This window comes from Calypte anna, chromosome Z, assembly GCF_003957555.1.
Source record: "Calypte anna isolate BGI_N300 chromosome Z, bCalAnn1_v1.p, whole genome shotgun sequence".
Lineage (NCBI taxonomy): Eukaryota > Metazoa > Chordata > Aves > Apodiformes > Trochilidae > Calypte > Calypte anna.
The window spans coordinates 63,954,400-63,970,918 of record NC_044274.1 but is presented as its reverse complement, the minus strand read 5'-3'; the positions used below and the strand labels follow the sequence as shown (position 1 = coordinate 63,970,918).

The window sequence follows — 16,519 nt, the reverse complement described above, 5'->3', positions numbered from 1 at the left end:
CCCACTTCCAAAAATAACCTTGAAACCCCCAATACAGTAATGAAAGCTGGAAGTTCTTGTCGCCCCTGCCTCTCCTAGTGTCTTCCAAATGCTGCCCAATTCCTAGAAGCTGGATAGGCATTACTGAAACCACTTGATAAGAAACAGAGGGAGGAGAACAGGGAAGGTAAAGTAAGCACTTACCAAGCACAATGACCACAGTCTTCAGGAGGCTCATCATGGTGTCCCGATTCCTGCGAGGTCCAGAACTGTGCCTGGACATTCTCATAGTCCTTTGGCGGACGTACCCAAAGATATGAGCATATAGGACCACCATGACCACAAACGTGACCAGGTTGAAAATAGCCCAGAAGACCAGGTAGGAGTCACTATAGAGTGGTGCCATGTTGGAGCAGTGAGTGATATCACAAATACAGTTCCATCCAACACTGGGTATGGCACCCATGATGATGGCCATAGTCCAGATAACAACAATGACGACCACCACTCGCCGGTTGCTCATCCGAGTGTGTAGCTGCATTCGGAAAACTGTAATGTGCCGCTCAATAGCAATGGCCAACAAGTTGGCTACAGAGGCTGTCAGGCTAGTGTCAATGAGACCCTGACGGAGAAGCCAGGTGCTTACAGTCAATCTTCTAGTGTTGGGTCCTGTGTTGAACATTAGGTAGAAGTAGGCCAGCCCTGCAAAAAAGTCCGCAGCGGCTAAGTTGGCCATTAAGTAATAAATAGGAAAGTGGAATCGCCGGTTGACGTAAATAGCCACCATAACCAAGAGGTTGGCTAGCATTATGAAGATGCAAACGGTAATCCCCAGTCCCATTACAAGCTTGCTGACAGTGTTCCATTCAGTGGCTAAATATTTTCCACTTCTGTTATAAAAGAAGGCAATGGTCTCGTTGTAGTAACACTGTGGTTCACTCATGGCTGTGGACTGAAAGAAGAGAGGAAGAAAAAAAGAACATCAGAACTGAAAACACATGACTGCCTCCATGGACAAGACACACAGAGAGAGCAGGGAAGGGGACACAAACAGAGCACACTTCAGAACAAATTTATTTTTTTATACCAAGTGGAATTTCACAACTCGCAAACATTTGCCCTAGGAGTCTAGTAGCAGCAACCAGATTAGAAACAACCAGAAATGCTTCCATCTGCTCTGGGAGCTAGCATGATTTCTTATACAGTTGTAGGCTACACAGCAAATGAGCTTCTTGGGCAAGAAAACCCGCTGAAAAATTCACTGAGAGAAAAGGGCAAGCAATTTGTAATGAAGAAAAGTTAATTCTGTTGCAGGGCACCTTATTTGTGTTATCAGTGCGAAAACTGTTGTTTGGCTGAAAAAGTGTTAAAAGAAGAGCTCCTCAAAAAAAAAAAAAAAAAAAAAAAAGAAAGAAAGAAAGAAAAAGCTGTATTAAATTTCTCAGCAAGTTTTGACTCATTCAGGTCTCCACACATGGCATTCCATCTTGTCTTGTCTCAAAAACTGGAAAAAACACCCTAAAGTAAGATCAGTGTTTTAAGACTGTGAATTGCCAGGGGCAGGGGCTATGTCTGTCCATAAAGCATGAAGTGCATTTATAAACAATAAAAGAAGCATGCCACTGTGTTTCTGCAAGTATTATTTTTTCCATTAGCCTTGTTATTACACAGGGTTTGAAATACACTTTTAAGTACAATTCATCAGAACTGGATTATTCCAATTTGAAGTAGGAGTGAGGCACAAAATCAGAAAAGCAGTACTTGACAGAAGTAGTGTAAAAACAGCAAACCTTATTTCTTGGATTAAGTATTGTTATGGCTGTGTCATGGAATACATGATTAATTTTCCTTGCAGAGTACTCAGCTGAGCACAGCTACAGCTGCAACAAACAAGCCTTATACTCCACTAGACTGTACAAGTTTGTACATTGTAACTCTGGGTAACAAGTAAATGCTTAATGAGCTTTCTTCCGCAGTTATTATTACTTACTCAAATTGCAATACCCAAAAGGCAAACCTTAGAAAAATAAAACCCTCTGAAGAACATCCTGGTTCCTTGTTTAGTGGGGCTTAACAATGAGGATATAAAAACAGTAATTAAAACAACAAACAACCAAGAAGCTCATGTGAAAAATGTCTCTTTTTAATAGACCCGGGACACCTGGTTAGACACCCTGCTTTTATGAGTGTGAAACTCTATTACTAAACTTGATTTTTTAAAAAGGGGAGCAGTTTTATCAGGAAATCATGTAATAAAGCCAATCAAAGAACAGGTCAACAACACTAAGAGGTGAGAATTTCTTATTAAAATACCCAAACAAAACTCCATGTTTTGGACAGCTCCAGCCATGCTGAAAGAAAGTCTACAGCTAACCTAACCTTCATGTTGAAACAAAAATATACAGAATTGGGAAACAGAATTAGTAATTGGAGTCAAATGAAAATAGTATCTGATCAAGATTTCCTTAGAATTGCACAAAGCTATTTCCATTTCCTTTCATTTTTCTGTTTGTCAACACAACTAAGCTAATTCCAATAAAGCAACAGACAAACTTTCAACCCACATCCCAAATGCATTACATGACATTTAGATTTATGATAAAGAGCAAGGTCTTTTTAGAATGTTTTTACATCCAACCAAAACATAAACCAGAAACATTTGCAGACCTAGGATAATAAAAAGCTAGAGTAAATAGCATTTCTCAGCACAGTGACTATAAAACTTTTATTGTTCCTCTAGGATACATCAACTCTTACGTTAGAAACCTTTCAGCCTTAATTATTAAAGAATTTTAAAAAGTTCTCACGTAGAATCTTTCTGCTGCATAGGAAAAATGATTTATAAGGGATATTTAACAAAGGGGGACCGAGCTACAAGACATCTGGCTTTAATTCTTTGGTTAAAGACCATGTGGTAATAACAGGTCAAGTATAAGAACCCTTGAGGGAGAGAGGAAGTCATAGGAATGAATTAGTGGTCCTTATAAAAGCTTGCCAACATCTGCATTAATTATGTGAATGCCCTGTTTTTTCTTTCTCTGTCGGAATACCTGGATGCAGTCTTACAGTCTGAATTACAGAGGTCAGGACTCCACATTCTAGTGGACTTTTCTGATCCTGAATAAAATCTGTCTTTGTCTATATGTTTTTCAATCTGATTTTTTTTTAGATGGTTGCTGCCCATATGTAACTATTCCTGCTTCACTGTTGCTCCTGTGGAGAGAGGCCAGCTACACCCGGCAGAACACATATTTTTAGTCCAGAAATTTAAAATGTGGTAGATATAATTTATTTTTCCCCCCTGTGGCTTTGTTTTGTGTATGGCCTTAGAATGTGAATTATCCCCCAGTTCTGTAATATCCTTCCCAGACTTTTCATATGAAATCTGAAACAAGATTTAAAAAATCTCACTGCCCTGAAAAGTCCTGCCTTATGCACCAAATGCTAAGCTAGAGCTGAATGCAAGCAATGCACATAACAGCATATTACATCTACAGAGTCAGACCTGTCAAATTTAAAAGCATGACAGCACTTGAGTAATCCTGGAGGAACAGAACGGGGCTCACTGGCTTCTCCTCTCATTTTGAAGCTACAGGAACTAACTGCTTTGTTTACATAAGGCATTTTAGAGAAGTTGTGGTTTTAGGGCATGCTAGCCTAAACCTGGGATCTCCTTTGAAAGCACTCTTTTCATTCTCAAGGGAAAGACGAGCAGAAGACAGTTTGCTGACAACAGTTCAAACAGGGGACTTCCAGATGATCAGGTTTCTCGGATGCCACTGTATATCTTACAGGAAGGTTTTGACCTCCCAGGTCACAAACACACAAATCCCAAGGCATCACATTTACCCGTGATGCTGCTGTCTGACTGAAAAGGCTCAAGCAGGAGGGAAATACTGAAGTATAGAAAGTGTTAAAATACCATAAAGGTATTTGCAAGCAGGCAGACCCATCCCCTCTCCTGCCCCAGAAGGTAAAAGGGCAGGGAAGTTTATATTTTAATTTCCTGAAGTTTCCACTTAGTGTGTTTCATTGCCTGGGCAAGCCAGATGTGCAGTGCCCTGAGATTTACCTCATCCATTTAGTACATCTCAACAGAACTTTAAAACAAACCAAGCTGCAAATTGCCCATGTTAACTAAACCTCAAGGATGCATCTGTGTAGAAAACCTATGAGACAGATAAGGCAGAATGCAGAACGAGAAGGCAAAAAGCAAAGCCTTCTCTAACCATAAGATTGATTTAATACTCAAGACACAATTGTCCCAAACCAAAGAACATGAAAATACTAGGTACATGGAGTTAAATCTCTAAAAATCATGAGGTGTAGCTATAACCACTACATGGTACACACAGATCAGGAAATCTGTCACCAGGACTTAATAAATAAAACTCACTCTGCACCAGTAGTCAACACTGTGGCCACAATGTCACCTTGGCACTGGCTTGTCCTCTTGGCTCCTCTCTTCCAGTGGTACAAGACCATGTCACTGGAGTAGCAGCAGGAAGAACGGGAAGAGGAGCCCATGTAAGCAACCTTGCAGTGTTTTGTGCTTGATTCATTTTGCTGCTGCCCCACCTCTCCTTCACTGAGGAGCTGAAAGAGGAATTGGACCCAGGGCATGGAACAGCTTGCCCATGGGATGTCCTTGGATGGGCAGCAAATCCCCTTCCCTACCAGGGAAGAGACCAGAGTGGAGAAGGCACTACCTGCCTGGAGTAGGAAGGTGACAGGGGAGCCCTGGATCCTGCCAGCTCAGTGTCAGTGACAGCCTACCTGGAGAGCGGAGATGCTTAGGGTGGAAAACTAACAAGTTTTCAAACACTTCTGATTGATATTGTCTAAATAAAGTACCAGCTAGCACGAGGTGCCTGCAGGGCAAATGATCAGTCTACAAACACCACAGCAAACTGAGAGCTGTGAAAAAACCACCCAGCTGTGAAAAGACACCCAGCCTCCCCAGCATTCATGGGTGCAGTCCCTTCCTGCCAAGAGACACAGAGCTTAAAATTCATAGAATACTGAAGTCTGACTTTTACAGAGCTTTTAAAACTTGGAAGCCACAAAAATTATTCCATATTGAGGGAAACTCTTAAAAATATTTTAACCCTAGGCTCTCCAAGCAGAGTTTGCTCCTCTTTTTTTCCCCTTTACTGCATTAAACTTCAACGTGCTGCTGTTTTCTTAGTCAGAACACTGAGAGGACTGAAAAGCAATTTATTTGGCAAGGAAGTCTGAGGAAGATGACAGTTTCACGTACTATGAAATGCCAGGTATAAGCCAGAGATCTCAGTTTTGCAGAAGCTGTGCAACTTGCATGAAGATTTCTTAAAGCATGCAAGACTTGAGGAGACTCTATACAGGATAAGCTTTCAGTTCTAAGGTAGATACTTTGGGATCCCAAAAATAGTATTTATCAGTCTCAGTGCTACCCAAAAATCTAGAAAATATTTCAAAGGAAATGTAAAATGGAGAGTGGTAGACTAGGACTTCAAAACAGCTGTAAGTGTACATTGAGTCCAGCAGTGAAGGGAAAGCAGTAGCGCTGTTTTCTGTTTAGTTGCTCTTAAGTGTGCCAACTTGTATACCAGAAAGGCTAGAGCTGAAAAACTTCAGAGAATTATCAACTTCAAGATCCCTAAGAGTATCAATTAAGAGTATCTTCAGAATAAGCATAAACAAACAGTTACAGGAATAAATGAATCAGTATGTGAATATTTTCTCAGCCCACAACTGCAGTACTGCAAATTTTAATAAAGTTGTAACAGATGAGAAAAAATTCCAATTTGCAAAAAAATTTCCCCATTACCTAATGAAAAGCACAAAGTATGGTTCAAATGCACAAAGCCAAAGAAACAAGAGGTGTAAGGGGAAAAGAAGATGATTCCTTCAAAGATAAAGGAAGAAGTTGAGTACACATTTACCTAAAACTTAACTTAAAAATTGGAAAGCCTCCTGATTAATTATAATTTTACCTGATTAATTATGCTTACTCTGCCTTATGTATACCATTTCATCTGCACAAAGTATGAAGCCCTAACACAAAGACACAAAATCTCCTCCCACACCCTTTTAGAATAGCATTGTCCAAAGTAATTGTTCAATGGATTTAAAGAAAAACTCGTGTAAGATGCGGTGGTTCACTCACAGCAGGTCTCTTCTTCATTTCACTAGACTAATTTTGCCTTTCATAATTCTGAAAAGAGAGGAAGAAATTAATCTCTTTGCAAGGGCATTCCTTTTAATCTGCTACAATGTGATAAAGAATGAAGTTACTTTTGGATGGTGAGGAAATAGCTATCATATCCTGTAATTTTTATGGTGCTCTTGTATGCCATTATTACTACAAATTCTCAAAGCTAAAAAGTTTCTCGGCTACTAAAAACTCAATAGAGAAGTTCTCTGTATCCTACATTTTACCTGAAAAGGGTAACCCAACATACCAAGTTGTTCAGTGTACCAAAGAGAACCAGTCACCAGCAACACTGGAAAAAGAAACTACTGCTTGCTGGAAGGTGTAATTCACAAGTGACACAGATCCTGTTGGAAACTATTATTACAAGCTCCAAAGATGGACTATAAAACCAGTGAGGGTGTTCACCTTCCTTAGTGCTTATTCACTGTCAACTATACAAAAGTAAGTTCAAAAATAGCTTCCCTGGGCTAAAAAAGGAAGAAAACAGCTTACTCTAAAAATGCCCTTTTTTCTGGAAGACACTAGGATCAGGTTTGAAATACTGAAGACTTAGCCCTTGGGCTATTGAGGACAGATAAATCAGGAGCCTTGCAAGTCACTGAACTCAGGAGCATTATGGAAAAGCTGTAGTGGTCAGAAGCATAATGAACTGGCCCAAAAGGGCCCTATGCTGCCAGCTCTGTGGTTGCAACATCTTGCACTTTCTATTACTGCAGAAAGGAAGCATGCATTCACATATTTCACTGCAGAATTCTGCAAGGAGGAGATTTAGGAAATTAAAAAGCTAGAAGAATATATAGAAAAATACAGTACTCATCCCCCCAGCAACCTACCCAGCAGTTCAGACACTGCTGTATTGCTTGCTCCCTTTCCACATTTTCAGCTGCACGCCTCTCAACCACTACCTGCATGTTCATAGAATCATAGAATTAGCCGGGTTGGAAGGAACCTCAGAGATCATCTAGTCCAACCCTTGACCCAGTGCAGCAGTTGCTAAACCATGGCACTGAGTGCCACATCCAGTCTTTTTTTAAATGTCTCCAGGGACGGAGAATCTACCACCTCTCCGGGCAGTCCATTCCATAGCCTAATCACCCTCTCTGTGAAGAGATTCTTTCTAATATCTAACCTAAACCTCCCCTGGCACAACTTAAGACTGTGTCCTCTTGTCTTGTTGAAGGTCGTCTGTGAAAAGAGTCCAGTTCCCACCTCGCTACAGCCTCCTTTCAGGTAGTTGTAGACAGCAATGAGGTCTCCCTTGAGCCTCCTCTTCTTCAGGCTGAACAGCCCCAGCTCTCTCAGCCTCTCCTCATAGGGCCTGTGCTCGAGTCCCTTCACCAGCCTGGTTGCCCTCCTTTGGACCTGTTCCAGGACCTCTACATCCTTCTTAAACTGAGGGGCCCAGAACTGGACACAGTACTCGAGGTGTGGCCTAACCAGTGCTGAGTACAGGGGCAGAATCACCTCCCTGGACCTGCTGGTGACGCTGTTTTTGATACAGGCCAGGATGCCATTGGCCTTCTTGGCCACCTGGGCACACTGCTGGCTCATGTTCAGTTTCTTGTCGATGCAGACTCCCAGGTCCCTTTCTGCCTGGCTGCTCTCTCATGTTCTGATGCATGTTCTCCAGTTGAGAAGGAAATGAAGACTGTTTGAATCAGAACACCATTCCGCATCACCAGATCCCCCTTGACATTACTAGGATGGCTTAAACACTTTGATCACTGAAGATTTGTTCCAAGACCACACAGCACTTCTCTGCCACCCTGTCTTTGCCTGCGAAGATCCACTCAAAGGGAGGCCACCACTGCAATGTGGAGGTATTCCAAAAATACAGTAATTGGCTTTGCCACCAGGAGTGATGTGATTGGGCATGTCGAACCCAAATTGAGAGAGCCCAAATGTTCCATACAGAGTACAGAACGGGTTTCTGCAAAATTCTTTAAGATTCATTTTCTTCTGGGGGAGTTTTCAGGACAAGCTAAACTTCACAAACATCAGCCAAGCATGGGTATAGATTCAGTTATCTTCTAGCTCTATGGGAGACAAGGCAATTATACTTCATAAGCTAATTCAGTGACTGAAAAATGCCACCTCTTATGCCTTTAAAAAAAATAAATGTCATGATGCAGACTAGGCATCTTCACTGCCTCACCCAGTTCACTCCCTGGCTGTCCACCTGCCTGATCCCCAACCTGGACATCATAGCCAGACATCTGACCTGCTATGAGTCCCTGAAGGCTGCTGTGCATAGTGAGAAGCCAGGGACAGACATTTCCCAAAGACCCCACCTCCACGAAGGTCTATCTGGAGAGAGGTTCAGCACACACTCCCCTCCCTGTCTGTGTCACTTTAGAAACTATCAGGGCGGAAGAAACGGGAGGGAAAGAAATCAATTGCAACATGCATGCGTCTTTTCAGCCCAGTTCAGTGCTCAGTGAGCCAAGCTGGGAATTAATTCTTGGCTCCAGCAGCTGAGAGATTGGCATTTTATGCTGAAAAAATGCTGTAGGCTGTTGGTGCTACTGCCATCTCCAGGGCACACCTTTGATCACTCCTCACCAAGAAAACCAGCAAAGTGAGCACTTGGAATAGTTTAGCCTACAAACAAAAGATGTATTCAAAACTATGCTAATGAGCATGGCAAATTTCATTTTAGGCTGGAAATTGAAATTTCCAAATGGAAATAAGACTATCCTGTGTTTCAATGTCAAATATTTTTTTCTTGAAATATACATTAAGCAGTTTGTGCTTCTTTTGATTTGATGCACTGTTTTGTGAAATGCATAAACAGAATACAGAAAAAGCTATCTCTTGGGGCTCTGGCAAAAATGGGTTCTGTATCAGAAACTTGTTCACACAGTTGGTCTACTTTGAACAAAATGGACTTGTATTTTGAACCTCTGGTAACGTCACATAATATAAGAATAGTAATAAAAAAGAGCACACTAATATTTAAGTTTCCCCTGTGATGCTTGTAACTGAGTGGATATAATATTCACAATTTGTTTCTTCCAGTCTCAACACTTCCTTTTGTTCTCATGTTCACCTTATTTACACTGCCAGAGGTCTGTTTTGTTAAAAAGGTTGGTTTGTTTACTCACTTACAAGGGGATGAAAAGAAAATCCAGCACATTTGTTGGTAGTAGAAATATGGGCACCAAACCCAAAATGCAAATTGTTTTGGGCTTTGTTGGGGAAACGAGTGACAACAGCTGTGCCACCCCACAGGAGTTTGCTCTCAGCCATCATCCTTAAGAGGAAAACACTACTGGGGATTACCATTCTGTGGCAAGGATAGCTTAAAGTGGTTCCACTCAAATTCAAACAAAAAGAAGGGAAAATAGAGAAGTATTCAATGGCACAGAGTGAGAGAAGTGGTTTTTTTTTTTCTCTAGTAACCACACAGCCATGAAAAGTCCACTATAATGGAAACTGCTCAGGATTTCTCTTCAGAACAGCTGCAAGGCAGTTATTTAAAAGTGCTCATTTACTTCTCCTATTTGGCTGATAAGATTCACTGCTGGCAAAAGCAAAGAGAGAATGATGAATTTTTGTTGTTTTCTTGTTTTAAGCATTTCTGAAGCACTTCTGGAAGTCCCTGGTTCATTAAGCAAATGGAACTGATACAATTCCTTCTTCAAAGCTTTCAACTGCGGAATTCATCTTGTGCCATTCACAAAGAGAGAAGATACTAATCACTCCACCGAGTACATTAATCACTTTAGATCACCACTTGTTATGTTTCCTTTTTGCAAACAGCAAAGCCCTCTGGGATGCTAAATGCCTCTTACAGAATTTCCTCTTACTGCATTATCACACTAATCAGGTTTCTATGATATAATGTTACTCACACATTGCTGGGGTATGAAGTTACCATACATATGTACCAAAAAATAGCCCCAACTTAGAATATGAAAATGTTCTGTTACAATTTGTTTCTTTCTCTGTAGGAGATTATCAAATCTGAAATTACTAGATTCTGTTTTACAATAAAACCCCATTGCCAAAAACTCAAAGCATATTTTGGAAATTTTTTATTTCATTGACGTCTCTGACACATTGTGAATGGCTCCCCAGAATTATTTTCTGTTCCACATGGATAGCTAAAGTATCCTGAAACTTTACTTATCCTTCTCATTTTAACAAGACCAAGATGCCTTAAAACTTTGCTCTTAATCACTGTTCCGTACATCTGGTAACAGGATGCTGTGAGGGGTAAAGAACATGGGAGCAGAGAGCTTTGGATAGGTCAGTGGGTAGAGAGGGTATAAAGAAATGTAACTCTGGAAAATGTGTTGCCTCAATAGTGACTTGTAGTAAGCTCTGAAAGCATCTTCTGTGTTGATTCTCTAGCAACTGGAGTATTTTAAAACACTGTCACATCTGGTATCAAGAAGAGACTTTAAAAACTTTTTGAAAATGTCCATCTATTGTTACCTGACTCAGAATACAAATCTTGAGGAAGATACCACTTGTAAATAAATTTGCAGGCACTTCCTCACTGCAGTACCATGACAAACACTTGTAGGTTTCAAACCCAGACAAAAAACTGTTGGGGAGGGCTTTGAATTGTAGAAGGTCCTGCTGAGATCTCCAAGATTCTCCTGTGGTAAATAAGAGTCTATTCTTATTTGCCTTGTGAAGTTAAAGGGCTGGTGATATGCAGAGGAATTATTATTATTGAGATGAATATACATGTCTACCTATACATACATGTGTATACAAAATAGATAATATTTATTTCTAAGAGTATATTGACCAAAGGTGAAAGAAGCCAACTATCCTGGCAATGCTAAAGGAAACACTAACGATTAAAAGATAAAAAAAAAAGATTAAAGATAAAATAAAGTTTAAAGTAAAGTAGTAGAACACTTCTTTCTGTATCTAGCTCATGCGGAAGGCATGCAAGGCTACTTCCAAGATTTTTTTTAAATCCTTAGAACATTAGACTCTAAAAGTCTTTTGTGGCACACTGTGGCATCTGCTCAGTTTTAAAAAGCAAAATAATGTCCTCCAGGAAAAAAAAAAAAAAAAGAAAAGTATTTTAATGAATATAGTTTTCTAAACAACACCCAAAATTCATTTATATGTCAACACAATCATGAAAGGAGAGCCCACACAGTCCCAATCTGAAAAGTGCTTTACTTCAGTACTTCCATCTAATGATTTGTCCCTTTAGTCACATGTCGAAGTCTTTGCCTATTAAAAAGCTCTTCGTTACCCTCAGAAACATACATAAGGCTCCCAGAAGATTGTTTAGAGCTGTTACTCCATGACATAGGTTTAATGTCTTACAGCAACTATCAGTTTACTGGAATTTCTGGGAATGCATGCATGCAGGTCAGTCACTCCATACAGACATCAAATTTGAGTCAATTATTTCAATGAGTTTGAGAGAATATTTTTCTACCATAAGCTTCCACATCAATTCATCAGTCTTGCCTTTGTTTCCTGTTGCCTTCTCTTTTTGGCTTCAAAGTCAAATCTCATTGAAAAGCAGTCTCTAAAACCTAAGTGCAGAGGAAATGCTTTCTGGGTTACCAGTCAGTGACCAGAATCATCCATTTATCTTGGTCTAGCAAGCCCAGGGAAGGATTTATTTTGCAGACACTCTGCAAACATAGGGCATGTGCATTTATTCACCCACAAGTACAACAGAATGGTGACTGTATTTAGTAAAATCCCTTCAGTAAAAAGTTGGGTAGAAATAGTAAGAGACCTGCATGGCTCAATATGGAACTTCTTAAGAAAGTCTCATGGAAGAAAGAAATTCACAGTTAATGGAAGACTGGTCACTTGGGAGAACTATAAGGGTGTTATCAGATCATGTAGGAAGGCAACAAGAAGGGCCAAAGCCTTCTCAGAACTCAAACTAGCAGAGGAAGTAAAAGGAAACAAGAAGAGCTTCTTCAAATATATCCATGGTAAAAGTAAAAAAGTAAGAGTAGGGAAAATTTGGGCCCACTGCTGAATGGGGTGGGAGCCCTGATAACTGAGGATGTAGAGGATGCAGAGAAGACAGAGGTGCTGAATAGTTTCTTTGCTTCAGTCTTTACTCCTAAGACCAGCCCTTGTGAACTCCAGTCCCTGGACAAAAGAGAGAAAGCCTGGAGGAGGGAACACTCTCCACTGGTGAATGAAGACTGGGTTAGAGATGAGTTATGCAAATTGAATAAACAGTTCCATGGGCCCTGGTGTGATGGACCCAAGAGTGTTGTGTGAGCTGCTGATGTTATCACCCTACCACTATCTATTGTTTCAAAAGATCATGGCAAATAGGAGAGGTGCCTGAGGACTGGAGGAAAGCCATTGTCACTGAAGTCTTCAAAAAGGGCAAGAAGGAAGATCCAGGCAATTACAGTACTCCACTCAGCCAGTCAGCCTCACCTCCATGCCTGAAAAAATGATGGAGCAGCTCATTCTGGAGCTTACCTCTAAGCACATGGAAGAGAAGAAGTTATCAGGAGTAGTCAGCATGGATTTACCAAGGGGAAATCATGCTTACTCATCTGACAGTCTTCTATGATGCTGTGACTGAATGGGTGGATGCAGGGACACCAGTGGATGCGGTCTAACTTGACCTTAGTAAGGCTTTTGACACTGTCTCCCATAACATCCTCGTGAGCAAGCTCAGGAAATGTGGAATAGAAAATCTGCAGAGAGATGGATCAAGAACTGGCTACAGAAGTGAGCCAAAGAGTGGTGATTAATGGTACAGAGTGCACTTGGAGACCTGTGACCGGTGGAGTCCCCAAAGGGTCAGTGCTGGGTCCAGTCCTGTTTTATCTTTTTCAGTTACCTTGATGATGAGACAGAGTGTCTTCTCAGCAAGTCTGCTGATGACACAAAGTTGGGAGGAGCAGCTATATACTAATATACAAAAAATTATACCACATTACTCTCCCCTTCTCCCAGTAATGCTCACATCACCACTGAGGCTGCAGGGCAGCCTTGGGAAAGTCCAGGCTGAAGTCAGCAGTAGTTGGGAGCTGGAGGCAGGAACACACAGATTCAGGCTAGCATGGATCAGGACCACAGGCAGATGAACAGATGGAATTCTCCCAGGCTACCACTCATGGATGAAGGAGCAGAAAAAGGAAGGGGCTTGACCTTATGATCCCTCAGATTTATACCATGACACGTATGGGATGGAATATTCCATTTGTTCAGTTTTGATCACCTGTCTTGTACACTTCTCCCTGAAGGAGGGTTGTAGGTGTGACCCCTTTACTCCTTTTCTCTTTCTGGAGCACAAGATGTTCCTCAGAACCGAGCAGTGGCCTTAGTTCTGCATAACATTCTCTAGCAGTAGCTATAGACATAGAGTGTTTTCAGTCATAGAAGCAGACACTGTCTGAGAAACTTGCTGTGAATTCAGTAAGTGCAGCTACTTAGAAGAGACTTAGCTGAAAGCAAAATTACAAGACAGGAAGTTACCTTTATCCTGGCCCAAACCAGGAAGAGAAGCACAGGAAGAAGAGAAGCACAAAGAAATTACCCCAAAAAATGGTTTCGGATTCAGCTTGTTTTACATCACTACTCATAAGTGGATATGTTTCTTGCAATTTCACAGGATCCCAGGATCCCTGAACTACTGCACTTCTCAGTGCGTATTGCTAAGAGCTGTAGTCTCCTGAGCCAAATAATTTCCAGTAAACAACAACAAAAAAGTGAAATGAACAATGTATCTCTCATTTTCTGACATCTACCTTAATCAATTGCGGTGCTCTCATCAGTAAAATATAAATCCTTAAAAGTTTTATGTTGCAACAGGCACTTAAGTCTATGAAGTCAAATGGACTTTGAAAGTGCTTTCTGAGATGAAGTCTCATGTTAGTAACATCTTTTATGTTTGTAATATTTACTTCACCAGAAAATACAAGTTGAGTACATGGAGCTGAAGAAATCACTCTGGTAATATTAAGTATCAAGTCTGTTCTTTAAAGCAAGATTAGTGTGTTAGCAGTTGTAAGTAAATTATTAATTTTATGGCTGCTTTTGGCTTAAAACTTTAGCTTTTTCTGATAAGAACACCAAACATGCAATTTCCCGTGGTTCTGTTCCAAATGAGCCACATTATTACCTTCTACATTACGGACAATAAAAATCAAACCCACAGTGCAAGACCACCTACATGTAGTCAATAAGGATCAAATTTTGCTATATATTTTCTTCTATGAATAGTAACATAAAGCAGTACCATGAGTTGAAGAGTAACAACATCATTAGCAAATGGCATTTCAGGAAAAATTCCCTCGATGACTTAGAAATGAGATAGGAGAAAAAAAACAGGATTTGATGAGGAAATTAAAAAGATGTTTGGTCAGTTCAGCTGCCAGAACTTCCTCATGGTCTACTCACCTCAATCACCTCAGGCTGGGACATCATGGAGGACGGCACCAAATCAGTGGGGATATCCATGGTAGCTCAAAATGTTCCTGATGCCTTTGAACCCTTTCTCTGCACCCACAAACCTTCAGTAGGAACACAGAGAGCACTTCCTCAGATTCTGCTCATTCTGGCATTTGCTCCTATGACGAAAGACAAAATTTGAGAGTAACATGAGAACTGGGTATAGGGACAACACCCAATCACCTTGGATGCTACAAAACCAGCCTGTCAGTTTGTCCAACCCAACTTGCTTAGATGGTCATTCACAATAGATTTGGCAGAGAAGTTTCAAAGGGTATACTGGAATTCAGTCCAGAACAGCAAAACCAGCCACACAAACTAGAAGCCAAACAAACTGAATACAGCACAAAGGCTAATGCATAGACCATGTACACATTCATAAGGAAAAATGTTCACCTACAGAGCACTGGAATTGTGTTAATGTTCTTTTTAACTCCCAAAGAAAAAAAATCAAAACTTTCACAGGAGAGTACTCATAGAATTACTTGTTGGAATTTAGGATACACGTATATCTTCAACAACTGTTGTTATGCACTTTAGTGGTCATATGAACCATTCTTCTGCTTTAAGAAAAATTGCTCACACACCATGGTATCTTTCCTTCATTTATTTTAACTAAACTTTTTTTTTTTTTTTCTAGACAGGAACAGATTTGCTGTAGTGAATATATTGAATCACATTGTAAAGTCTGGTTAGATGATACAACAGAATCATGTTATTCCTGTAACTATCATGACTATAAAGGTTAGATCAGCTTCCATTTATGCTTGCATTCTTTTGAGCTGAAAACAAACAAACAAGAGGGAAAATATATACATGGCCAAGAAATTAAGATATTTTAAAAATTCTGGAAGAAGACCACTGCATTTTTTTTCCCCCCAGTCAGTCCAGACACAAACAACACAAACCACTGATGAACCACCACTGAAATGATCCTAAAGAGACACCTACTGTTGTCCATACCTACTTACCATTTCCTATTCTGTAAGTTGTAGAGGAAAACCACTCAAGCTGATGGTATTCAATGTCTTCCAAACCTAAGTGGTATTTTTCATACTGAGAGAATGGTGTAGTCATACAGACAATGGTAGAAACTTTCCTGAAATCCAGGTTTTGTTTTTTTTTTCAAAGACAGTGCTTACTTACCAAGCCAAGAAAAAACAGATAAGTATTGCAGGAAAGTTGAACTCCACATGCTTTTTGAGTCACTTATAGTTTGGTTTTTTTTTTTTGTTTGTTTTGTTTATTTTTGGTGTTGCTCATTTGAACTCATCCCTTGCAGACCACTATGGAAATTATTTCTCCTTCTTAAAAAGCATGATCTTGAAGTGCCTGCTTCATATTTCAACAGATCTCCAGTTGCATTACGTCACATGTAGCTGCCTCATCTTCCAGGCTCTTGGATCACATTTTCCGTCTTTATATAGCTTTCCAATGACCCCTGTTCTTTCCTACTCACTTCTTGCTAGTAACCTTTCATTCTTTCCACTCCTTGTTCCAAATTTCTACTATTATACTCACAGAGAGGACAGAAAGTGGAGATTTGGCATTCCTTCAGGAAAACCTTTGGAAAATCAAAGAACCAAACTACACATCTTTTGGGCTCCCTGTTTTATTTTAAAAAATAGAGTTTTGTCTGTTTTCTGAAATTTGCCGTGTTTTTTCACCATTCATGAGAGAATAATAAAAATAAAATGCCCTGATAACATCAACTTGAAACGACTGCTTTTCTGGGAAGCTTTGCTATTTGACCAAGAATTTTCAGTAAAACTCCATCAACAGGCTCAAGATCCTGAACCAGCATATTTGATCACTTTCTCCTGAGTGGCCACAAATGTACCTTAAATAAGATCTCATACGACCTTTGTTTCTGTTCTTCTCATAACATGCTTAAGAGCAGCAGTATCAGTGTACCTACTTCACAGCAGC

The 16,519-nt window shown here is 40.3% G+C and overlaps 1 protein-coding gene across 2 annotated transcripts in view; it reads right to left on the bottom strand.

The window, feature by feature from the left end:
• Positions 1-16,519, bottom strand: part of LPAR1 (lysophosphatidic acid receptor 1) — a 76,870-nt gene that overhangs the window by 36,597 nt on the left and 23,754 nt on the right. For both annotated transcript variants that reach the window (XM_030467284.1, XM_030467283.1), the window contains 2 exons: positions 14,540-14,709; positions 184-931 (listed from right to left, as the gene is read on the bottom strand). In XM_030467284.1, the coding sequence (XP_030323144.1) occupies positions 184-931; positions 14,540-14,599 (808 nt within the window). In that variant the 5' untranslated portion in view covers positions 14,600-14,709. The remainder of the gene's footprint in view (positions 1-183; positions 932-14,539; positions 14,710-16,519) is intronic.